General features: G+C 44.8%; 1 protein-coding gene across 1 annotated transcript in view; it reads right to left on the bottom strand.

Moving 5' to 3' along the window:
* Positions 1 to 2,290: 2,290 nt before the first annotated feature.
* Positions 2,291 to 26,368, bottom strand: part of LOC142583251 (acetylcholine receptor subunit alpha-like) — a 338,298-nt gene continuing 314,220 nt past the window's right edge. The window contains exons 6-7 of the mRNA XM_075693642.1: positions 4,964 to 5,875; positions 2,291 to 3,343 (exon numbers count right to left, since the gene is read on the bottom strand). Coding sequence (XP_075549757.1) covers positions 3,155 to 3,343; positions 4,964 to 5,875 — 1,101 coding nt within the window. The 3' untranslated portion in view covers positions 2,291 to 3,154. The remainder of the gene's footprint in view (positions 3,344 to 4,963; positions 5,876 to 26,368) is intronic.

Raw genomic sequence — 26,368 nt, 5'->3', positions numbered from 1 at the left:
ACGACAGCTGCTGAAATATTATGGTCTAATACAGCACTCGCTCGGGGCACGCGAGTAACGCACGCGAATGGCAGTGGCCGAAAGTCTACGGTTGAATTGAAAGCGCCGCGCGCGCACGCGCTCTCGCTCGGGGTATGCTACGTGACGCGCGCGATTGACAGTGGCCGAAAATCTAGGTCTAATTGAAAGCGCCGCACTCACTCGTGGCACGCCACGTGACGTAGGCGAATGACAGCGGCCGAAAATCTATGGTGTAATTGAAAACGCCGCATTCCCTCGTGGTACGGAGTGACGCACGCGAATGGCAGCGGCCGAAAGTCTATGGTCGAATTCAAAGCGCCGCACGCGCACGTGCTTTCGCTCAGGGTAGGCTACGTGACGCGCGCGAATGACAGCGGCCGAAAGTCTATGGTCTATTTGAAAGCGCCGCACTGGCTCGTGGCACGTGACGTGACGCACGCGAATGAGAGCGGCCGAAAATCTATAGTCGAATTGAAAGCGCCGCACGCGCACGCGTTGTCGCATTGGGGTGTGCCACGTGACGCGCGCGAATGACAGCTGCTGAAATATTATGGTCTAATTGAAAGCACCACACTCGCTCGGGCCACGCGAGTGACGCACGCGAATGGCAGTGGCCGAAAGTCTACGGTTGAATTGAAAGCGCCGCGCGCGCACGCGCTCTCGCTCGGGGTATGCTACGTGACGCGCGCGATTGACAGTGCCCGAAAGGCTATAGTCTAATTGAAAGCGCCGCACTCTCTGGAGGCACGCGACGTGACGCGCTTGAATGACAGAGGCCGAAAGCCTACGGTCGAATTCAAAGCTCCGCCCGCGCATGCACGTGCTCTCGCTCGGAAAATTCGATGCTACACGCGTGCGTGACACCGTAAAGAGCAATTCGGCGTTGACATGAGAGGATTAGGCGTTCGACTGTGGCGTTGCGATTACAGCACCGAGATGCTGTGCTGAGATACGGAGGTTCGAGCTCACCACAGTCCACGAGTACCTAATGCAAAGTATTCTTTGGCTCATTTCAGGCACTTTGCGTTAGGTAGGAAAGCTCCTGCCTCGCATCGTTTCATGTCCGATAGTGGGACCAAATCTCGGCCCGCAACACAACAGTGCGATGCTCTAACAACCATGCGCATTCTTCTCTCGTGCCTATTACAAATTACTCTTGGAGACGACTGGCGCATGCGCCACGTCAAATATGCGGGGTGACGGTTTTTTAAGTTCCTAGGAATTAAAAAAAAATTTCCTGCTGCAGGTAACATATTCCTAGCCCATAAGCTGGAATAAACAGAGAGGCGGGCATTACTAGCACAAGAAATCAAAACACATATTCAAGCAATTAGGAAAAAATACTAATTAATTTCTTAATTCATTATTTTACGACATATATGGAAATCTACGAAATGTAGGCGGTGAGTTTACAAAGCACATCCTCTTGGAATGACTTCCCAGAATGGCCCTAGTCTATATATACGCCATGAAACTCGACGTTAAAATACACTATGCCACTTACTTTTCTTTAAGTAAAACACCCTTTGATGCATTGAAGCACAAAAGTAACTGGAACGCCCACGTATTTCGTACCGCGCTTAAGGAAATAATATCTATAAAATGGTGTCATCCTGGAATATAACTTCAAGCGGATACGGCTTGCAGTCCATGAATACTTTGTTTAGCGCAAAACAACAGACACAAGGAAAAACGACAGGGCAAGGCGCTAGCGCCTTGTCCTGTCGTCTTTCTTGTGTCTGTTGTTTTGCGCTAAACAAAGTATTCATGGATTCGCACCTACTAGCCCGCCAATGCATTGTGCTGAAGGTCTTGCAGTCTCACCGGCTGCAATTCGCAAATCGCAGTTGCTGTGATGTAACCAAGACGATAATTAGTGAGTTTCTTAATTAATCAAGCATGTGTTTCGATTTCTTGTGCAAGTAATGTCCGCATCTTTGTATAATTCAGCACAGGGATTCGAATTACCTTATCTGTAACAGACGGTTTAAAAAAAAATCCGGAAATGTTAAAACTGGTCACCCCGTACAGCACGAGCGGTAGCACGGCCTCTTGCGTGCCAGTTTCCATTCGGCCACAAATTTGCCCCTGCGTTACGCGGGCTTGGAATGTCGCGTACTAGCGAATCGCTCACAAAAGCCACAGCGTGCCGCTTCCTCCCGTTCTTCCCTGGTGGCACCCAGCACTTTCAGATGCTGCGTTAGACTGCAGCTCTCATTGTCCAGTCTTTCTCTCGTAGCAGACAACGCTACACAGGCATTGTGCGACACTGTACCCAACCCTTCCGGATGTGTTCATTTACCAACAAAACAGGCTGTAGTGTTTATTAGCTGTAGTACGAAAGTAAATAAAAAAATATCATTTGTCATGCCGGTGGCCTCATACTACCGTCGTAGTCTAGCCGCTGTAATCGCATGCACGATCGGATCACGCAGCCATGTGCAAAAAACTTCAGCCCATCTGATAATGCTTTGCAGAACCCCAAACAATTCTGTATGGTGAACTACTTGCCGAACACTTTGAACGATATTAATTTTCGCAGAATCTAAGACCTGTGTCAATTTGCCTTCATTGGAAGTGCCCTAAACGATGCGAGACCTGAAGCTACCCACTGCAATGTGCCTGGAATATGTCAAAGAAAGCTCCGCGTTAAAAATTGGATTCATGTGAGGTAGTCTTACCTTGCGCGTTACCACGTATGTTATAGCTCACTGTATGTGTGGTCTTGCTATATTTATAACCTTTCCTTTGGCTTGTTAAAGGTGGGACTAAAGAAGTTCAGACTGAAACTTCTGCGTAGAGGATCGGAATAAGAACGCCGCGACACCTTTGTACCTTCGACACGTCAGTGCCTTGGCAATGTGGCATGCTCCATTCTCTCGTCCCGCATTGGTCCATTGTACCAAGGCAGTCATTGAGTTGTTCTCACGTGGCTTAAAAAGTGGCGCCGACGCAGGCGCCCCGCATGGTTGTGGGATGTGCGGAAACTTCAGAAGACATGCTGTATCGGGCTGAATGCATAACTATAACACCATCACTTTACAGAAAAAATAAGATGTACGAACACTCATGTTTTGCAACACACAGTTCGTGTTGAGTTCTGCTGCTGCTATGCTCGAAAGGGCGGTAATAACTAGGACTGATGTCCCTTATAGACCACACTAAGGATCTCGGACAGTCGGACATCGATGGGCTCGCGGGTGTCGTAGAGCGTGGGCGCGTCCAAAATTATAGCGCATGTGCCGACAATGACGGCTGCCGTGAAGATCCACAGGAACAGCCGGTCCAACACCATGGCGACGTACTTCCAGTCTTCCTTTACCTGAATATGAAGAGGACAATAATAATTTGTTTAAGTGGCGCTCGTTTAACAAATACAAACACTCTTGTAGACAAAGTTAATGTAAGGAATGCGCTGCTGGTCACTTTTTTAAAGATAAACAATAACCTTGATGAGCATTATGGTTTGATAGCTCTGTGAAGATTGAGTTCGCGATAGAAAAAGAAGTCCAATCACGTGGTAATTCGAATGCTGATCAAGAACACTGCCACTTCCTTTGGAGTTATCTTCCCATGTGCACATCTCTTCATGAGTCAGAAATTAGCGTATTGTCGTATTTGTCACCTTTTGTGAGGAAAAAAAGGTGTTTTCCGGGCTTTCATTTCTACCAAAGTAAGCCTCCCAAAATGAACAGTAATGTTTCAGTCAAATACGAAGAAGAGAATGTGGTGAACTCTTATTTCATCCTCTTGTCACCCTGGTGCCGCTGTATTTAGAGTTAGTTGAACCTACGCCCTGATACCACATAAAATACTGGAACATTTGCAGACAGAGGGGCTACTATTAGATGATGCTGTTGTGACGGTGAAAGTATCACCAGGAGTATCAACGGTGCATTTATTCATGTGAGTAGATTTACGTGAAAAGTGCAGTTCTTGCGAACTTTCTACTTGACGGTATTTGGGAAATCCCTCAATAGTTTCGGCGTTTATTACGCTCGTATTTTTCATCTGTATATTACCATCATTATCCTAGGTTGATCGATCCTCATCGTCAGTTCCGTGTGTGATCATCAGCATCGCGTGTGTGCCTTTGCGGGTGCGATACTTGGGCCAAATAAACGTCGCTCCAACAGAGACGTCATACGTGGTCGAGGTGCGGGGTAGGTCAAAGAAGTCAGTTCATCCCTGATGACGTCACGCAAGGCCTTGCCAGAAGGCGGAACGGGGCAAACCGAAGGCGATGACAAGCTCTTTGAGACATTAACTTAATTACTGTAGCATTATAGATAACGCACATAACTTTTAGCAAGGGACAGCAGTCGTGTAATATGAATGATGCACAAGTGAATTTGGACTCACACAAGGCTACAAGAACTTGAAAATAGAAAACGATGTGCTTTCTCCCTTCACTTCTTCCTTTCTTTCTTTTTTTCCTTAAAGACCCCACACGGGGATATTACATAATGGGTGGGATTGTAACAATAGTTAAAACAATATTAGTTAAGGTGAGAGAATCGATGACACTTCTTCCGCGAATGCAGATGAACTTGTTATGGCAGCGGTGTCGTAAGGAAGGCCGTTCCAGTCTACAACTACACGAGACGAAACAAGGACGAAAAAGTAACAGCGCGCGTTTTGGGGCGAGCAACACTTAATGAAGGACCAGTATGACGTGATGTTCGTGCCGGCGGTGGAATGTGAAAACTTCCTACCTCTTATTCCACAAGGAGAGTTAAACTCCATATTAAACAGGACAATCTCTACACAACAGTCACTATGTCACCGAACAGAAAAATGTCGAGAGCCGGTGTAGTATTAGAGAGACCAGAAGCAGCGTGCTGTTGTTTCACAACTGCTTGTATTACAAGCTTACGTGCGTATTCGCCGAAATTGCGATAGAAGAAAAATGGATGTGCAAAAATACGAAAAGGTGGCCTACCTCGATGTGATCCTCATATCGACGCGTATGGTCGGCTATGAAGTGCACGGACTCGAGCGCCCGCTGCAGCTCAGGGCAGAAGTGAAGCCTCATGGCTGGTGCACCGCCAACCAGTGGGGAAGGTGGCGACGCCTGGCGGTGCCCCACGGAAGACGGCTGCGTCGCGTACTCCGCGAACGTCTCGCTGGCAGTTCTGCGAAGACCGTGCACCTTGCAGACGATCGGGTCCTCGTCCCGCTGGTATACGCCGTCTTCAAAGCCGGGGCCCGGTGACGCACTCGTCGAGGCGGTGGCGTACGGGTCTCGCGTCGCTTCGGCGCCGTTGCAACTAGGCACCACGAGCTTGAAGAGGGGGTCTTCCTGCTCGGGCCGGGGCATGCGGAGCAGGCGCGGCAGTACTTGGAGGAACACCCTCTTGACCCAGGGTGCCATTCTGTGCGTGGATGACGTGCGAAAGTGCACGTTGAGCACTACGACGGTGACGCATATGGACAGGGTGACCAGGACCATGGTGAACAGCAGGTACTTGCCCAGCAGCGGTACCACTAGTGACGCAGGCGGGATGATCTCGGCCAGCAGCAGGAAGAAGACGGTGAGAGAGAGGAGGATGGAGATGGAGAGGGCAACTTTCTCGCCGGAGTCAGAAGGTAGGTAGAAGACCAGTACGGTGAGGAACGAGATGCCCATGCAGGGCACGATGAGGTTGACCGTGTAGAAGAGCGTCTTGCGGCGCATGCTTATGTTGAATGTGATGTCGATGTAAGGGTGCTCGCAGCATGTGTAGTATTTCTCGTGTCGCACCGCGGGCACCTCGAGAATGTCCCACTCGACGCTGAGGTAGAACTCCGTCAGGTCTACACCAATTTCCACCAAGCTCTGATTTTGCACCTCGTCCACGTGTCGGAGGTCCACCTGCAATGAGTCAGTTAACCTATCGGTGATGTCTATACAATCAATCAATCAATCAATCAATCAATCAATCAATCAATCAATCAATCAATCAATCAATCAATCAATCAATCAATCAATCAATCAATCAATCAATCAATCAATCAACCAATCAATCAATCAATCAATCAATCAATCAATCAATCAATCAATGATCTGTCATCACCAATTAATCAAGTATGCTTGATTAGTCATGTCTAAAAATCGATTAGCCAATCACACTTCTTCGGCTCACTCTACTAAAATTCCCACAGTCTGCGCGCTTTGCCCTTTCATCGCTACAGTGGCAAGCACTGCTGGTATAAACACACTTGTATTAGGTGTGCCGTTTGTTCGAGCTCTGCTGCACGGGACAAGGAACGTTTCTGGTTATCTGTGCACCGTCTAATCGGATGATATTGGACTTTTAGTTTTCCTTTAGGCAACGGATCAGCGCTATTGCTTCCATATTACATTAAGCTTTCGACCAATAGAAGTGGTGTTTCTTATAATATTTTACGAGTAGGTGAAAATTATAGCTATCTGACTGTGGGTACACCGCGAATTAGACAGCACAGACAGGAATAGACATACACAGCGCGCTACACGGGTATACTTCGCGCCGTATTCACTGTGATGAACAGCCAACAAGACCAACTTGCCATACTGCTTGCTATCACTGGAATTATCGGCATGAGTTCTGTATTGTAGAGACACGGTGGTGACATAATCGACCGCATCTCGCCATTGAAGGGAGCTATTTTTGAGTGCGCCAATAATGTTGCCAAAGAAGTTATCACCGAAGGATGTGAGCTCGCCAAGAGGTCGTAGAACCCTCCGAGCCCAACCTAAACAAGCACAAACGAGAAACATGAGAACTGTTTAGTCTGATAAATTATTTGTTAAAATATTTATCTTCATTAATTTATGAGGTTGATTATAAGAAAACAAAATCAAGGTGAAATTTTTATCTCTTTTTAAAGTTTAGCGACGACACCCTATAGCCTGCACGTTGGTGTGTCTTCAAGGATTTCAAAGCGTCTTTTCTTATTTTAGCCGTTGTGGCTCAATATATGTTCTTTAAGCTCGATAAGTTCTGTCTTTGACCTTGTTAGCATAAAATGTAGCCCATGTTTACTGATAATACGTTAACTAGACACGAGCAGTCACGTTCAAAATTAAGGACATCACGGGAAGCTTGTGCGGTAACTTCAAGACGGCATCGCCACGCGTCTTTCATTGTTGCGTCTTTGCTGGCTTGCAAAACCTCTTCTATTAGCAAGAAAGCGGTTTCGGCATTTCACAAGGGTAATTTACCAGCAGAGCTCAAATTATCTTTCTCTCTGCTATACCTCTAGGGTACAGACAATACACTACTTGAGTAGGTTGTGGGTTCAGATACCACTGGCGCTGCGTTGACACTATTTCCTTCTTCGCCGTCTTTCTCTTCGTCATGAACGTAATTACACATTTCTTTACCTCAGAATTTTACCAGGTTTTTCACTGCTTCTTCCTTCGCTTTAGCAGCCGTTCTTATCTTGCGTAGCCATTAACCTTTCATTTTCCTGGGATTTTATAACGCGTCCACTGTGACGTTGCCATCTACTATAAACATAGCTTGCTGATTTCTTGCTTACTCGCCAATATGGTCATTTGACAGCCGCGTAGCTACTTCTAATTATGACGAAGTTTGCGAAAGTTGTCACACGTGCAGAGACTTGTGTTCTTGCAGTTACAGCTGTATGCGAGTAGCTGAAAATTGGTGACCTACGTGGACTGCAGCTGCGTTTCTAACGTTATTTGAACGCAGCAGTCTAGATTTGGAAGATTCCTTTACTATCGCGTGCCGTAGTTATAAAGGAAAACTTTTTCCAGATAAAGTGGTTTATTGACAGTCGTTTCATTTAAAGCCAAAAAGGAATAAAATCTACAACGTGTCTGTCTCACATGTCTCACAGCTACATTAAAAAAAAAAACATGTCTCATAGCTACATCAATCATTGCGTTTAAGCAAGGAGTCGTCTGCGGCTGCAGGGGTATTCGCATTCCTCATGCTCGCAATTTATTTTGTACAGGAATCTGGCGACAAAAAGAAGTGGTGACTCATATATAAACGATATTGTTCTGATCTATCGCAAGGCGAAATTTATCATATATGCAGACGATATTAGTGTGTTTATTTTATCGGCATCTTATACTAATTTAATAAACAGCGCAAACGAGTTTCTCCAGAACATATCCTCATGGTCTATAGAAAATTATCTAAAATTAAATTCAAATAAGACGAAAACCGTAATCTTTTATGCGAAAGGCACAAAGATTCCACAAAGCCACACTTCAAATATGAACAATGGGAGCATGGAAATAGTAAATGACATTAAAGTATTAGGTACATACTTCTCTAGTACGCTAAACTGGGATCGACAAGTAGACTCTGTAGTACAAAAGCTTAGTCGTATCACAGGAATGCTAAACAAGAACAGATATCGTCTACCAACATCCGTAAAAACATTAATTTAGCACTCACTATTTGCATCACACATTAACTATACACACCTTGTGTGGGGCACAACAACTGAAACTAACCTCAGGAAAATACACTTATTACAGAAAAAGATCGTACGTATCATTGCAAACGTGCAATATCACAGTCACAGTGAGCACCTCTTTAAACAATACAACATACCTACAATCTACTCTCTATACAACCGTTCTCTCCTTCGTATATGGCACTCAAACTCAAACTCTGAAAACAGCGTATTTAATGCAATTGCTTGTCTGCAAAGAAATACAGCTACCTATTTTACCCGTCACGGAGAATATTGGTCTATACCCTCTTCAAGAACCAACTGCGATTTGCAAATGACGAAAAATAAATTACCCAGACTGCTTAATTCATTACATCACGCTGACATTGACATCATTAACACAACACGCTCAGATCTGTCTTTACTTATCAGAACCTTCTCCTAAATAATGAATCAAGCGTAATTTCTTTTTCACTTGTATTCGCATGTGTGTCTCGTTAAATGTTTGTAATGACATAATTTTTGCTCGTCCTTTTCTTTCTCTTAATTATTCCAATGTTAATCGATCATCGTATCTATCTTTTCACCTTTAATTATGCATCGTCAAGTGTACGCGATTTTCACTTTTATTTACGCATTGCCAAGTGTATGTAATGTGGTGGTGCGTACTATCTGCATTGCTTTTATTTGTCCTTATCCGATTTCTTTGTTCCTTTTTTGTTTGTTCCGTTATAGAAAATTCTCTTGAATTGATTGATGATTGTAATTAATATTCATATGTAATGTTCTTTGCGTACGGTTGATTGCGCTACTCACTGCCACCATGTAACACGGGGGCTAAGGGCACCTCAAGCTGCCTAATTGCAGCTTTTATCTTAGTCCCCTTCATTCTATTTTAGCAATGGAAAGAAAGAAAGAAAGAAAGAAAGAGAGAAAGAAAGAAAGAAAGAAAGAAAGAAAGAACGAAAGAAAGAAAGAAAGAAAGAAAGAAAGAAAGAAAGAAACTTGTACTATGTGCTACAAATGCACCTGACTGTATAACGTTGTCTTTTATTGTGTTGGTTGTACAGCGTTGATAAAGGTCGCCAACACTTAGGAGCATGTAGGTTGTAAACATGTTATGGGATTCGATAAAGTTGAGTTGCAGAGAAGGGGCACAGTGAACGACTCTGACAGTGCCGGTAGCCGCCAGTCTGTACTTTCAACAAAGTTTTACATTTACAAATATTACAGACAAAATCTGCAAGAGGGAAGCAGGAGGAAGAGGAGAGCAAGCAAGCGAAATAGGGGGACGTTAGCCAGTGTCTAAGTAGGCTGACTGCCCCTGTTCTCAGTTAAGTTGGCGAAGGGAGTTAATAATGATAGAAATACACACCAGCAAGAGCTCCGGCGCTAATGACTGCGAGGGCTGAATGTACGACGATTTAGCCAGCATGGAAATTACGAGTAGAGGATTAATTTGTATAAACGTCGTCCTATTTGGCATCAATGTCATTGTGGCATTGCAAGCTTATCATTTCCCGCAAGCAACTCGGCTATAAGCGCATAACTTTGCAATGATTTTTCATATGCTCCGAAACATAGTGTCTTCATGCTTTTAGAAAATAAAATTATGTGCTAAAGGCATTTCCAAAGATAAAGCGTGATAAATAATGCCGCAAGAACGTCTGAAGGCGTAAGCCCGAAAATTAGATCAATCCAAGTATCGTCCATCGATTCCAGTGTAGCTGAATGGTGACAGTTCCATGATTCCTTTTTTTTTTTTGTACGAAACCTTACGCTATATTATTAGGGTCTGCCGTTCGCGAAATTGACGTTCGTTCCAATGGCCGGCGCTAATTTGAAAGGTTTACCATTTGGATGATTAATACCGGGTGGCAAATACCGAAGCGAACTTCGGTAAATGCGGTAAGTGCGTGACCTTGGTTCATTTCTCAATGCAAACGGTAACAAAAGTTGCTTTTGCAGGACTGGCAGGCTTACTTTACTCGTTATCCGCTCACTGAAGCGGGCATCTCAATACCCTAGACTATACAAACCGGTTGAAGGTATATAATCGCATGGTCTGAACGATATCTTCATGAAATGCAGTTCGTATGAAGACTCCGTGGTGCCGCCGCGAGCTGAGATCCGCATATAAGCGCCTGCAAGAAGCCGACTTGTTGCTGCCATCTGCGTTTCACATCTGTGGTTCAAGCAACGTCACATGGAGCAAAGAGATTTGACTGTCAAATTAACCTAGCACCGAGCGCGTAGCGCACAAACTCCCGTTCATACTTTGCTGACAGTCTTTCATAACTAAGAAAAAAAACTTAATAGAAAGGACGGCGAGTAGACGTCACGGCATCCATGGTTTAAAGCGAGATACGAGAACACCGGTGCGACCCGAATAGGTTTGATTGTGACAAAGTGGCCCATTATATCCGCGCGCAATTTCACTGTCAAGGAAAATTGAGCGAGACAGCAAGAAAAACGACACTTGGACGGCGCGTGCGGGTGAATGTACGAGCCGCTGCGACGACGTTAATTGTGATGTAAGGTCTCCCCTCTCCATTATAACTCGAAGCCCGAGCAAGGTACATTAATATAAAAAAAATTTTCCGCATCAATACACAAGCCAGGAGATAGATAAAACAGGGGAAGCAGCGAGGTCAGCCACGCTCTCGCCCGGTTGACTACCCTACTCGTGTGGAACGGCCGATTAATGTAAAGTCAAGCATAGTCCGAAGTGCTCGCATGACCAAATTGCCTTGAAAAAGACAGGGCCACTCCTCGAAACGTTAGCTCCTGCTTTTACCTTTTTCTCGCCGTGCTCATCGTCTTCATTTTCCATCGCCCGCCTTCGCCGTGTTTTCCCAAGTTGCCTTTAGCGGGCTATACCTTTTGCGTCGCCCCCTTCTTGATTTTGGATTTCAAGTTGCCTTTAGAAAGCACATTAGCGCTTTAATGACCTTGTGAATACTAGAGTACTTCGCTTAAGGTGAGAAGAAACACTCGTTTAGGCGGTTAAGACTAGCCCGCAGAGCATATCGTTAAGAGTCGATAGATGGATAGCGTCATAGAATATGCCCTGAAGTCTCATTACATCTGCAAAGATGGCATGCGGCGCTGTAGGCCATACTGATGAGGAAAGGATTAACGTTTGTGAATGCGACGCCCCCAGTTTGATGCGACAGACAAGAATCCTTTCACAACGGGGATTCCGGTGGTCAGCAAAGTCGCAGGCCAGCGTCCAGTGAATGCAATGGAGAGTTCGTAAGATTGGGTGAATTCCACTGTCGAAGTTTGATGCAATGAGCAAGCCAGTAAAGTGGCCGCGTGGCATGGATTTTTGACCGCACTATAGCCTCGCACTGATCTTGGCGTGCGCACTCGGCACCGGCGATTCCAGAGTGGCTTGAAAGTCACCGAAATATAATTTCACGTCTTTGCTCGTAAACTTGGGGGTGCGAAAAAGACTTTCAGCGAAGGGGAGATGTGGTGACGGACATCTAGGTCATTTCGAGGATAATCGCGGAAGCAGTGCAAGCTTTACGCGTTCGTCTTCATCTGCAAGACGCGCGGAGTTTGACGTAAAATTTGAGAGACTTGGGGCCATTCGTTTGAGAGCCGAGAGAGGGCATAGAAGCACAATATCCATTTATTGCCTCAAGAAAGCCAGGCGCATACAGAAGAAAACCCAGTGTTAGATAAGCAAGCTTCAAGAACAGTAATGGAAAAGATGATTCTGCGTATAAGGTGCGGCCTCTCCACCCTTCAGCCCTTGTGTGTAGAATTCTGCACGACATTCGCGTACTTTCACAACGTAACCTCTTCACTGCGCTGGCTCTACATCAAAGAGCAGTTGAGAGCTTGGCTGGTGATTTTTGCGCGAAGGTCGCCGGCGACATGGTTTGCTCACTCATGAGATCACAGTGTGGAGGCACCATTCTCTAGGGAATATCTGCAAGGTGACCTGGCTACGTGCAGGCTTTCTTCATAGTCGGATCCCAACGGGATAACTTATCGCTAAGTATGGACAGCTGGGCTAGTTGGCTATCATTAGCATTATGAAACATCGTTCCAGTGCACAATTGAACAAGGACGAGAAGGGAAAGACAACTTATGCCTCGTTACGTAACTTCGGTTCGAGAGCACAGTGTTCTCTTCTGTGCCTTTTCTACCAGCCGAGGCACGATGGTATAGGTCCAGAGCAACAAAGCTGCAACCACCTGGTGCCTCTGCGTGCTAAAGCCTGGTAAACTCTCCGCTGGACCTTAGGTCGTACCTGCCGATCGTGCTGGCCACATGCGTTCATAAAGTCAAGGAAGGGAACGTTGCTGACACGCCTCGTGTGGTAGCAAGAAATTTGCGCTTTCCCAAATTTCGACTCATGAAAAATGTACATTGTTTATTGTGTTTGCGGACATCACAAACATTCATCCAAAGTTTGAATGCGGACTAAGGACACTGCTGAAAGCAGGCGCTACGATCGTTCTCTGTTTCAATCTGTCGGTAAATTGAGGATAGTTAGGTAAACGTTAGTGCCCATAGCTTTTATTTTTTCTGGTCTGCTACGATTTATTCCTTAGCAACTCATCACTAGCAAATTAGTCCTTGCAGATCGCTTGTCATCATAATTATCATGAGCCAATTTATCTGCAACACAAGACGAATTCTCCTGCCAGCGACCGCAAGTATTCTTTGCGGGGTGTAGGGACAAAATGCTTTTTGTTCAAGTATTAGTTTCGTTCAACTGAAAAACGTTCTGTTCCGGTTATGCTCTGGAACAAAAAAAGATCTATTCCGTAACGGTTCATAGCGGTTTTGTTTCGCATGAAAACATTTTCGAAGGAAAGTAACAATAATTATAGCCTAGTTGGGAGCCTTGCGCGCTGCTCTCGGGTTCTCGTTTGTTCGGGAGAGCGTCAGACAAAGGAGTTTCGCAAAACGGCGGCGGAGTCAAAAGCGACCATAGGAAGGCTGTACTTTTCAATGGCCTACGTTGTGGCTTTGCTGCGTGAAGTGGACGCGCAGAAGTAATTCCTGGATCCTGCACTGCAATGCATAGCAATGCATAGCAGAAAAATAGGAACTTTGTTTTTGAAAAAAGTGTTCAGTGTGCGCTGTTTGTGGCCTCCTGTTGGCGCAGTTCGTCGCAAATGACCGTGCCAGCCTCAGAAAGCGAGTACTCGGCTTTTACTTTTCTCGATATGGTTCGTGCATTGTATCCGTATTAAATGTAAAGTTTTTTAAATGCTTAAATATAGTTCGACGTAGCCTGAACGCGCGAACACGTTACATCGCGTTGGCGAGATCAACAGCGTCTATAGTTCGACCGATGCTTCGACGCACTGGTGGACGCGGTCAACACGCTCCGACGCACCCGGCATCTAACAACGCTCGCCCACTTACGTGCGTAGGCATTTCTCAGTACTAAAAGTCCTGACGTGACACGCGGCCCAACGCTCCGCAAAGCGCTCGCGTGCTGCGTGCGTATCGTCATGGCTCAGTACCAAAACTGTCTAATGAAACTAAAAGAAAGCAATAAGTCGCGTTAGTGTGGAATATTCATCATCATCGTGAGTCTATTAAGGCGAAATCCTTAAAGCTATGTTTCAAGGTCGCATTGTGAGGTACAGAAAATATCGCGTGACCCAAGGAAGGCCAGAAGCGAACTAAAGCATGTCCAGCCGTCCATGAGAGCATTGATTGCATTGATTGCATAAGAGCAATGATTAGCAAAGTTTACTCATGATTGATCAGTGATTTGTTAGGGTGTATTAAGAAGGATTAATGTGGATTAGGGCGGATGAAGGTCGATTAAGGTGGATTAGCGTGGATTAGGAAGGAATAAGGCGTATTAGGGTGGATTAAGGGGACGAATGCGGATTAACGTGGATTAGGGTGGATTCAGGTCTATTAGGGCAAATTAAGGTGCATTAAGGAATATTGAGGTGCATTACGGTGAATTAAGGAGGATTAAGGGGATTTACAGTAGGCTTTACGAGGCGTTCACGTCTCTTAGGGGATAGCTAAGGCCACCTGGGAATTAGTTTGTTTCATCTGCAGGGCAAATGCCTCTCTCAGCGATCTCCAGTTACCCCTCTCTTGCGCTGGTTTGTTGCAAGTCTTGCCTGCAAATTACTTCATTTCATCACACTACTTTGTTTTCTGCCATTCTCGACTGTGCTTCCTTTCATTAGGCACACGTTCGGTAGCTCTTATAGACCAGCGTTTATCTGCCACATGCAGACGACCGGCCATGGCATGTTCTGCTCCGTTTTTCCCCATAATTTGCATAATATGCTCTCTAAGTCGCACTGTTGTCTTTCTGTCTCCTAAAGTTACGCTTAACACTTTTTTGTTGCATAACACATCGAAGGCAACGCTTTTACACTTTTCTTTTTTTAAGGCTAACGAGAAACTGTCTGCCACGATTTCGTACTGTCTGTCGTATGCGCGCCGAACCCTTTTTTATTATTCTGCAAATTTCTTTTCTGATCCGCATCCCTGATAGTAACTGACCTGGTTAAACATAATCTTGCACAGGTTGGAGAGGCGCGATTGGTAGTCATGATTTCTTGTTCTCTCTCCACGCGATGGAACCTTTGCCTTCCGCCATATTAATTTTCAACCTTTCTTTTACACTTCCTCGGCTAATGTCCTCAATAACTTTTTTCGAGTTCATTCCCAGTATTGCTGAACAGGACCATGTCACCTGCAAATGGTAGGCTGCTGTGACATTTGGCTTTAATCCTCAATTGTAATCGTTCCCTGTCTAATAGTCTGAATACTCCTAAGCAGTTTTACTTCTAAAATATGTTATCGAAACATGAGAATACGATAATGAGGTATTCGTCAATCGTAGCGAGAACAGAGCGTCTTGCTATGAGCTACACAATAAGGAAAATTGGATTCATTAGTTGTGCCACGTATTTTGGACTATGGCGTCTCTCATATGTGTCGACAATACTGGCTGATTCACATTGAGTGGCAGAGTGACAGGTCCCGTGGAGATTGTTTCTATAGTCCTCTGTGTTTCCACGGGTGATTCAAATTAAAGAGCAGCAGTGGATTCTTCGGGGCCAATTTCCTACACAAAAGAAGGTCGTATATTGGCAAACAGAAATCGATGATTTACTTGTGCACAAATGCTCTCTCGAGCTTACTTGATTTGATACTTTCCACTGGTGTCATTTCAGGTTGCAACGCTGTAGAAGTCAGGAAAAAGTTGGGATATCAGAATACATGTCTCTGTGCGTTTAAGTTTTCGAGTTGTTTGGACATCCAACGGCATAAAAAATTAAAAGTGCGCGAAAGCGAATAGCTTCATGCGACTTCATCTGTTCTCGTGGCGGTCGGTGGTCGGATGTTTTTGGCCAAAGCGCCGATGCGCTCGGACAACTGAGTTGCAGCACATGTTCTTGGCCAACACACGTTCTCGGGCAACTTATGTTCTCGGGCAACCGATGCGCTCGGGCAACCGAGTTGCAGCACATGTTCTTGGCCAACACACGTTCTCGGGCAACTTATGTTCTCGGGCAACCGATGGTCTCGGGTAACACGTGCTCTCGGTCAACACATATTCTCGGGTAACACATGTTCTCGGTCAACCCATGTTCTCGGCCAACACGTGTTCTTGGTCACGCATGTTTTAGGGCAACACATGTTCTCGGGTGACCGGGTTGCGAGGCACGCTCGTCACCGAGCGTCAATTACATTTTTCATACGCATGTGCTGTCGCGCGAACTTCTGGGACTTTCTAGCGTCTGATCGTTTAGATGCTGTGGCTGGTCTATGGTGGCACTGCGTCACGTTTTCGTGCCGCCCGGGCTGTCGGTTGCTGGGCGCAGCTCGTCGCCGGAGTCCGCCACGCCTGCCTTGTCGATATGCGCCTTTTAGTCTCGGCGGCTTACCACACTACCGCTTGCACCGATTTCCGCAGTGCACGAGATCTGCATGATTTTTAGAGCGAAGCTGTATATAGCTCCGATCTGGGGTTTCGTGGCGTCTGTGTGCAGAATCTGTCACCATGTGGCCCGATCCTAGTGATAGCGAAGAAAAGGTTCAAGCTCAATGGCACATAACCATATGGGCTCGGAGACCTGTAATGCGCCCTCGAACTACCCTTGTGACAACTTCGAGCCAAAGGGGTCCCAGACACAAAGGCAAAACAGAGATTTTTGAAAAATAATGCTCCCTACAACTTTCTGAAAAAGGGCTGTAAAAATATTCTCCGCGCCACCCACGCGAACGGGCTCGTGCCACTGCTCGCGCGTTCGTCGTCGTCTTCTTCTATCGCTAGCTCCGTTGTGCAAAAAAAAAAAAAGAAAAATTGACTTGGGCTTAGCTAAGGTTAAGCCTGGATATCTCGAAGCGAAAAGGTTCGGTGATGATTATGGTTTAGCTTATGGTTATGCTGATTTAGCCTATGGCAATGATTGCGGTTTAGCTTATGGTTATGCTTTATGATTTAGCCTATGGATATGCTTACGGTTTAACTTATGGATATGCTTATGGTTTAAGTTATGGATATGCTTACGGTTTAGCTTATGGTTATGCTTTATGATTTAGCCTACGGTTATGCGTACGGTTTAACTTACGTATATGCTTTGGTTAGCTTATGGCTATGCTATACGTGTGCCTTGTGTAGTTATGCAAATTGCTTATCAATAATATATACCATAAGTTATGCAGGATTATTAAACTTCTTTATTCATAATTGTTGGGCACATTAGAGAGTTTTAGCCCAGCGGGTTTACGGCCAGCGGAGCGGAGCGGGCGAGCGGAGACACGACTGCGCATGCGTACAACGCTGAGGCGGCCAGCGGTTTTACGGAGCAGCGTTTACGCCCGCTGGAAAGCACTCCCCAGCGGAGGGTATACGCAGCGCGCGAGCGTGCGTAAGCGCGCGCGGGCGTGTATGGGAAATGCAAGATGCCAGCCGCGAACATGAACGCCGGCAGTTCTGCATCGACGACGGCGACTGCGGCGCTGACCCGTACATTAGTACTCAGTATATTATTAACAAATAATGTACTGAGAACATGTAATATATCTTTATTCAACATTTCTTGCATTATAAAAGCAAGCGTAATTCAAATTCACTTCTCAGTAACTCCTATTCGGACCACTAGGTGGGGAAGCAGAGCGCCCCGCTCTCTCCGCTCGAGCGGGTGAGTGATCCGCCGGGCTAAAATTGTTTTTTCGCTAGCCGCTCCGCTGGCGCAACGGTGGAGACCGCGAGCGGAGCGAAACGTAAACCCGCTGAGCTAAAACTCTCTATTGTCTTGCGATTTCTGCACAGCCATAAACACAGCTCTCTGTATCGGTAGTATCACTCTTTTCTCTTTCCTTATTGAATGCGCACGCCTATTCTCTGGCAAGCGGTTATATAGTCGGCCTCCGCCATAAACACGCGCGTGCGGCGATCGTCAAACGACGACGCATAGCGCGCGGCAGTGGCCACCTGCGCCGACTCCGAACACGCTTACGGAGCCAATTCCGACATACGCCGGCTCGTGCGAAGCGCGGTGTTGACTAGCGTAGTGAAGCTTTTCGCTTCAAAAGTACCATCGTCATCAATTGCTCGAGCGTCGCCGTCTTTTTCCACAGCCATCTCCGTTGCCCCTCATCATTCCAGCGTAGAATTTCACTTCTGTCGTCGCAATGGGGAGACCGCGTTTACGGGGTATGAGCCATCGATTGTCTTGCGTGACGCACACATTTAATAACAGAGGTGATATGCAAATGTGCGTGGGCATACCTACATCTTCACGATGACCACAGATCAGGACACTAAATATGTTCGTACCTTTGTTCAAAATACTGTGTCACCTCTGTGTCGTGCGCTTAACAGCTTCGCTGGTAAGCGCACAGAGTGAAATGGCTCATGGATTTTTTAAGCGAATGCTCTGAAAGGTAACTGGTCTCCCTAACAAGCGGGGAAGAAGAAGCAGGTGCACCGCCGTTGTAATGCCATCGTCCATACGCTTGCGGAAATGCGAAATAATTTGTTCTTTCACAAGTTAGTTGTTACTTGTTGAAGCCATTGTATCGCAAATAAAAAGCAAATGCAGAGAAGACTGGACACCATAGGTGCTACTACTCACAAGTGATCTATTGCGGTACCCCAGCCGAGCATAAGGAAAGAAGCGTACAGAATATTGCGCATGCGTACAAGTTCAGCAGTGCGAAGACAAAAAATAGCTGGCAGATCGATCTGTCAATGACGCAATTCCTGCCTCTCTTTCTAAGATGGAAAGCCTCCAAAAGCTCGCGTGCTGTGGTTTGGTTACTTTCTTTACTTGCAAACCAAGCAATGCGCAGGCCGATGCGTACTGCCTTTGTTTCTCACTGAAAGTTCATGCTCCTACGTTCGGTCCAGTCGGTGTGGTGTCCGTGTGGTGCCCAGCCCTCTGTTCTTTTTTGGTAATTTTTATTCGCTCCACAGTAACTTCAGCGCAGCTGTAACTACGTTGTCGTCGCGCCATCGTCATGGCAGCATCGTGTGCGTCAGGCTATCGTCATTCAGTTGGCCTGATGCTGCCTTGATCATGCTGACGTCGTCGTCGCACTGTCATGCCGTCTGCCAAAACACGTTGACGATAATTTCTCATTATCATCACGTAGAGTTATCGACGTCAGTGCAGCAGCTTGGGAAGTTGTGCTATTGGGCCCATATCACTTCAGCGGTGCGCATGCGCTATTCGCCGACGTTGACAATCATCTTGAATGGATTGCTCAAAAGGTTAATGAGATTAACATTCTTACGTACTTCACGGACTTTCGGAGGCTGGCTGGCTATCTATCTATCTATCTATCTATCTATCTATCTATCTATCTATCTATCTATCTATCTATCTATCTATCTGTCTGTCTGTCTGTCTGTCTGTCTGTCTGTCTGTCTGTCTGTCTGTCTGTCTGTCTGTCTGTCTGTCTGTCTGTCTGTCTGTCTGTCTGTCTGTCTATCTATCTATCTATCTATCTATCTATCTATCTATCTATCTATCTATCTATCTATCTATCTATCTATCTATCTATCTATCTATCTATCTATCTATCTATCAATCTATCTATCTATCTATCTATCTATCTATCTATCTATGTCATGAACCAATTTGCCGCAAACCTAGGTCTCTGGCTGGTCCATGGTCGAATACACTGTAAGAAATGTGTCCCAAATAGCAGGTATCCTTACGGAAATCTTCTGTTCTGATACAGGAAATACCTGTTTTCCGCTCTAAAAAGAAACACGTTCACGAAAAAAACCCCAGTAATTTTCTGTTTTTGAGCCGCTATCCCCGAATAACCAAACGGTTGGTCACGTGGGCATCTCTGTTACAAAACAAAAAGTGATTTGAAAAACAGTTGCAACTCTTTATCAGCCACTTCGCATATATTAAGCGCCAAAAACGTTATTGTGCGTAATATTAGCCAAGAGAATGAGAAACAATGTACATTCCGCCGTCCTTACTTTTTCTGCGGTGCTGCAATCATACATGGTGGGACGAACGTGACCGGCGGCAATACCGGCGTGCTGCTAGAATGGTTAGAGTGCTGCGTCTGTGATTTTCACCGGTCAGGCTATTGACACACAAAGTGAGTGGTGCACATTCTTATCGGCATAAATGATAAACTTTATGTTGTCTCTCGGAGTTCTTGTTGCGGGCTTGTACTGCTATCGAAAGGGCAGCGAAAATGAATCGCTGAGGGATCTTTCAAAAACCCGCCGTGGTTGCTCAGTGGCTATGGTGTTGGGCTGCTGAGCACGAGGTCGCGGGATCGAATCCCGGCCACGGCGGCCGCATTTCGATGGGGGCGAAATGCGAAAACACCCGTGTGCTTAGATTTAGGTGCACGTTAAAGAACCCCAGGTGGTCAAAATTTCCGGAGTCCTCCACTACGGCGTGCCTCATAATCAGAAAGTGGTTTTGGCACGTAAAACCCCAAATATTATATTATTATTATTATTTGATCTTTCAAAATCTTGAGTGGATGGATCGCTATAGTTTCCGCTAGAGACTTTAAGACTAGTAGTCTCCCCAACTAGTTCGGAGCGTCGTAATGCGCTTGCAAAGAGCCAAAGGCACTCCTGCGTTTGCGTTAGGAGCGAATGCTATTCTTTCGAAATAGCGTGCGCGCGATTGCCGCTTTAACACTGATTCGTCACTTCCCCTTCACTGTGTCTAATAAAGAATGCACAGCGCGCAGAAGAGAGAGAATGCAAGTGAGGGACACGGGAAAGTCTGAGGAAAAATGAAAGGAGCAGAAATTTTGCTTTGTTAGCCGGTATCCGCACCACAAAATCCGGATGAATAAAGGTGGGAAGTTTTTAGGCTTGGGTAGCACGCGATTGGTTCGCTGAGGAGTACGTCAAAAAGCGCGGGGTTTTCAAACTCGTTTCTCGTCCAAATTTAAGCGCATAAGGATACGTTATGTTTGTTATTGATTTTTATTCATGCAGAAACAAGTAGACTCGCTCACGGGAGGTGCTTCGAGCAGCCTGTTGCGCGGGAGTTTCGCGTGTATTTGCGGGCTTCTTTCACATTCGGAAAAACACTTAGGTAGTACGGATTGAGGAACAGAAAGTTCTATCGGGAGTTATTTATGTTGCTCTGCAATTTTCTTATTGACACTTTTAATGTAATAATAATATTTGAGTAGTTTATTAATTAATCCAGAGTAATTATCTAATTAGGCGGATGAAAAAAATAATCTGAGTATCTCGAAGCGACGGAAAACATCACCTTGGTCTTGTCTAGCTATGTGGCAGTTGAATATTTTTGAATGGTCGGCTGAAGTTACATGGAATACCTTGTATATAGCTATATATTAGCCGCAGTATTGTAAAATATTAAGCCAACACGTTTAAATGTCCATGATTGTTTTTAGGGCCTTAGCGTCTGGTTGACACCTATTTACATATAAGCCAAAGCATTTGATTCACTACAGAGTGTCGAGGAGGAACATTATCATGAGCCTGAGCAAGCACTGAAATGCCTTATACATACTTATGCTGTGCCACACGCTTATTTGTAACTAGCGTAAAGTTTTAGTTTTCACATGCTGCTACTTTAGTAGACATTAACTCATATCTGCCTTTAACTTTCACTTGCACCAGGAATCTGCCAGTGATGAGGAAGTTGGGAACATGCCATGTTCTTTCTTTAATGCAAAAGGTATAATTTTCTGTGGTACCACACACGGGAAAGCATTCCTGATTGAAAACTTATTTTGTGCAGGAGGCAGTTTTCTTACTGCAAAGAGCTTCACCATATGCCTTAACACCCTGCCTGTGATGCATGGAACCAACCCATGCCAGGCTTTCAAGCTCATATTTTTCGTGCACATTGCTTTCGATGTTGCGTGACCCAAGGAGACGGGCCTCTGCCTGGAGTTCACACAGCGATATGCACCGAGTTCACCTGTTAACTGAGCTGCGACAGCCTTTCTTGTTTTGGTTTTTGCACTTCTCACATTCGGAGTGACGATCAATGTTATAGACACATTAATTTATCATAGGACCCTTTTATGATATTGCTGATACGTACAAAAGCAATCTTGAAATATGTTTGCTGGACTCAAACAACTAATCAAGTATGGAATGAAATTTGGATGATGCTGTTGGTTTTTGCTTTGCAGCAATGAATGTTTGCTTTTTCAGCAATGAATGCATTTTTTGCGGCCACACAAATGTCAATGAATTGGGAAAGTGCCACAATATAAATTTTTCCTTAGAACAACAATTTGCATGGAGGTATCTTTAGTATCCCTTTAGCATCCAGTGATAGTGTTTGGTAGATAGTTTTCATCCGATCAACCAAACATTAGGCTCCGTAAAACCTGATCCAAAGGACCACTTAAGAAAGGTTCATTTTGGCTTGGAAGTTGCTGGTTTTGTATTGAACACTAAAAATTACTGAAATGTGGGCTTTATAGGAATAAATTCTTAGGGTGGTTGGGGTCAGCAATCTTGTTCTTTCTTTGAAGAAAATACAGATATTTTCACTGTGCCAAGTGTAACGATATTCTATCCTTGCATCAGAACCATTGCAGGTGTGAACCCTGGCAGCGGAACAAATATAGAAGCACAAAGAAAAAGCAGCATTGCTAGTCTCCAAAAATTGCTTCCCTTATCACATCGTTGCAAGACTTCAACTTTAACTGTTCTAAATTATCAAAAATGTTTTGTGATTACCCTGTTCTAATGCTAATAACCTGTTTGATGCGTTATGTCTTGTTGCTTGTATCTTACTGCTTCACGCAGTACTAGTGTTCAAGCAAGGCACAATTTGCTAACTGCACAATGTTCGTTATGTGTATACTTCGTGCTAGTTTCATGACCGGTTGCATTCATTGTATGGCTACTTTCTGTGCTGTATTCATGGCATTGTAATACTATTTTAGTATTTATATTTATCATACTCTCAAAATTGAACGTACTAAGTAGAGTGAATCAATGTGTTATGCTCACACTATGATGATGAAACAGCTCGTGGCATGCCTTATGTCTCGTTTGTACCTCGCTGCTTAATGCAGTACTAGTATCAAGCACAGTTCACCCAAGACACTTTCCTTACGCATAAACTTGCCATTACAGTTTAGTGGCTGGTTGTATCCATTGTAATACTAATTTCTCTTTTGTATAAATATATTAATTTTTATATTTGTGGTATATTATTTGCAAGGTTGGACGTACTAAGTAGAGTGAATCAAGTTTTTATGCTTACACTGTGAAACTGCAAACACTGTATCATGCCTTATGTCTTGTTGCTTGTATCTCGCTGCTTCATGCAGTATTAGAGTCCGGCAGAATTGATGCTTGTTGTTCGACTTGATGGTTCGTAAGTGCTGAAATAGAGCAAAACAAGACGGGACAAAAAAAAAGCACATGACACGAACACTCACTTTCAACTGTTTATTTCTTGCTGTTGTCATCTATAAATGCACGCACGAACCATCAGTATGAAACTGAAAAGCATGATCGGTACAACTCAGCCCATTGTTGATCTAACCAACGATATAAAAACGTAATCTCTTTGATGATGTTCCAGTAATGCCACGTTCACACACCTGTTACTTACACGTGCAATATTTATTGCTTCGATATGCTATCTAAATTGCTTGTCTTTTTGGCGGTTGGTAATCCGACTGTTCAAACAAAGGCACGCATGGCCTCGAACGGCCGCGTCATCTAGATTGAGTCCTGCATTGACTGCAGTACAGGCTACAATGACTACAACGTTAATGAGAGCAATCAGGGCCACCACAGCCTGCAGTGCAGTCAATGTGGGACGCAATCTAGGTGACGGGCTCATTCTAATTCTTTTTTACCTTTGTTTGAAGTCATGTTATCAACCGTGACAGAGACAAGCGGGTTAGCAAGATTATCGAGGCAGTGAATATTGCACGTGCAGGTAACAGGTGTGTGTTGGTGTCATCGCGGGCACTATCAAGAAAAGAGTTGTACAGGTGTGTGTCAGTCACCTTGATTGTTCTTTCGGCTTTCATGCTGGTGGTTCATGTGTGTATTTATACGTGGCAACATCAAGGGACAAACATTTGAAAGTGGGCACCCATGTCATTATTTGCCTTGTTGCCCAGTCTTGTTTCGCGCTGTTTTGGCAATTAGTGTGAAGCAAGGCACATTTTTCCGATATGCACAATTTTCCTTACGCATATACTTGCCATTACTCTTTCTTGACCGGTTGTATTCGTTGCATTACTATATCGTTTTTTATATTTATTGCAGTAACAATATTGAACGTATTATTTTATGGTTACACTGTGATAATGCAAACAGCCTGTCTCATACCTTATGACTTGTGGCAAGTATCTCACTGGTTCATGAAGTACTAGTGTCAGGCAAGGCACAATTTGCCAATCTGCATAATTTTTCTAATGCATATACTTGCCGTTACAGTCTAGTGATGAGCTGTATGTTCACTGTATTGGACTACTATTTACATTTTTATGATTCTTTTATTCCGCAAGATTGATTCACCCTACTTAGTACGTCCAATATTTTGGTTACACTGCAGAAGCAAACAACCTGTGGCATGCCTTATGTCCTGTTGCTTGTATCTCACTAGCTGCTTCATTATGTACTAGTGTCGAGGAAGGCAAAATTTGCCCAAGACACTCTCAATATGCGTATACTTGCCATCATACTTTAGTGACAGGTTGTCTTCATTGTACATATAGTACTACTTTTTGTGTTGCATTCACTGTGTTGTATTACTGTTTTATGATGAATCATATGTGTTGCTGTACATTTGCTATTGCTGCATACTGTGCGTGCTTTTACTCTATACGTTATTTAGCAGCTGTCCTTCGTAGGCAGTGCAGGAAGGGCAATTGCCTTTTTTTTTCTATCACCCATCTACCATTTGCCTTAATTACATGATGCTGAAAGACATCGTAAAATACTGTCATGATGACATTGGTTAATATTGCACATGCATTTACCAATATTGTTCAATACTTACTTGCCATTTCTAGCAGTCGCATAAAAGCAGTGAAATATTTCATTGCGCTGAGACGAGGTACCAGTTGTAACGTTCGCTATATTATGTCAGTCATTGAAAAGTTGTGTGGACGGAATAAATTATGTGAAATGACAGAAAATGTACTTCCCAGAAAATGTCTGTGAATAATGAAAAGAAAAAAAAAAGCTGTGAAATGACAGAAAATTTGGTGAGGGAAAATAAAGCTATACAGAAATTTTCTGCTAGTTGCCGACAGAAAAACCTCCGTAATAACAGAAAAAACTTTAAGACATAAAACATAGTGTGTCAGAAAGAAGTGAAAACAGAAAAGATACCATAACCTAAATTTTCTGGCAGGCCAGCTGCCAGAAAATTTCTTTTTTCAATAAAGATTTCTTACAATGTAGGTAGCACGTTGGGCTATTGTCCTGAGCGAACAGGGTTCTAAACCAACCATCTGAACACCTTGGGTAACTGGTACGCGGCACTAGGTATGCGCCGCTGTTCAATGAACTTTTCGATGTCAACTTGGCAACTGGCAACAACGTGTGACTGGCTATGGGCAGAGCTTGAATGAACCTTTTTGGCGTCAAGTTGGGTCACTTAGTATGTGCAACAGGGTATGTGCGGCATTTCCATTAACTTCTTTGACACCCATTTGGATCACTAGACACGGTGCCGCTGCGTTTGTGCCATTCTTCACTGACTTCCCCACCCTCCCCCCGCCCAAAAAAAAGCTTTTGAAATTTATCTGGTGTCAGCGGAAACAAGTCCGCGTGATATATATTCGGGCGATCTTCTCTGAATAAATATTCGCAGACACGCCACACGTGGGCTTTGTGGCGTTGCCGGCAGATGGCGCAATGTGTCGCGAGAGGAAGCGCGAGAGTACGGCCAAGCTGCTTACATCTGACGCGTATCGGCGGTGGTGCTACGGTGTGTCGCTACATTACTGCAGTGCTAATTACATTCACATCGACAAGCATCGGGAGATTGGTTCTGCCGAACATTTTTTTTATCGTTTCTTGCAGGGGCGAATAAATGAAAGAATAGTTCAAAGCGAATTATGTGCGGTGTCTTTAGGCGTGATAAGTTCGTGAGGTAACACGTACGACGGCATGCTGACATGTTGTGGGCGGTGGCCGCTTAGTCGTGTTCTGAATGGCCCGGTGCTTCTAGCCGCTGCGGGTACCTAGAGGTGTCGCTGTCACGTTGCTATAGCTCGGATTGCATGGAGTTTTCTGTCCCCAAATAGGACACTCGCGCTCAGACAACTCCTAGGCGCCTTGATTTGAACCCTCTGATATGTCGGGTGAAGGTTTTATGCGGAACGCTATAGGACATTACTCGTGCACCGCCTGTCCGAATAGTTCAGCAGAAAACAGCACATACCATATACGATGTCCCACCTAACCTTGTCCAAGCCGCTCGAAGAACAAAAAGATAAAATACCAGGGTGCAAGATACGTTCTTCAAAC

This window comes from Dermacentor variabilis, chromosome 5 (assembly GCF_050947875.1).
Source record: "Dermacentor variabilis isolate Ectoservices chromosome 5, ASM5094787v1, whole genome shotgun sequence".
NCBI classification, from domain to species: Eukaryota; Metazoa; Arthropoda; class Arachnida; order Ixodida; family Ixodidae; genus Dermacentor; species Dermacentor variabilis.
The sequence above is the reverse complement of the archived record's forward strand: the minus strand, read 5'-3'. Positions and strand labels throughout refer to the sequence as shown.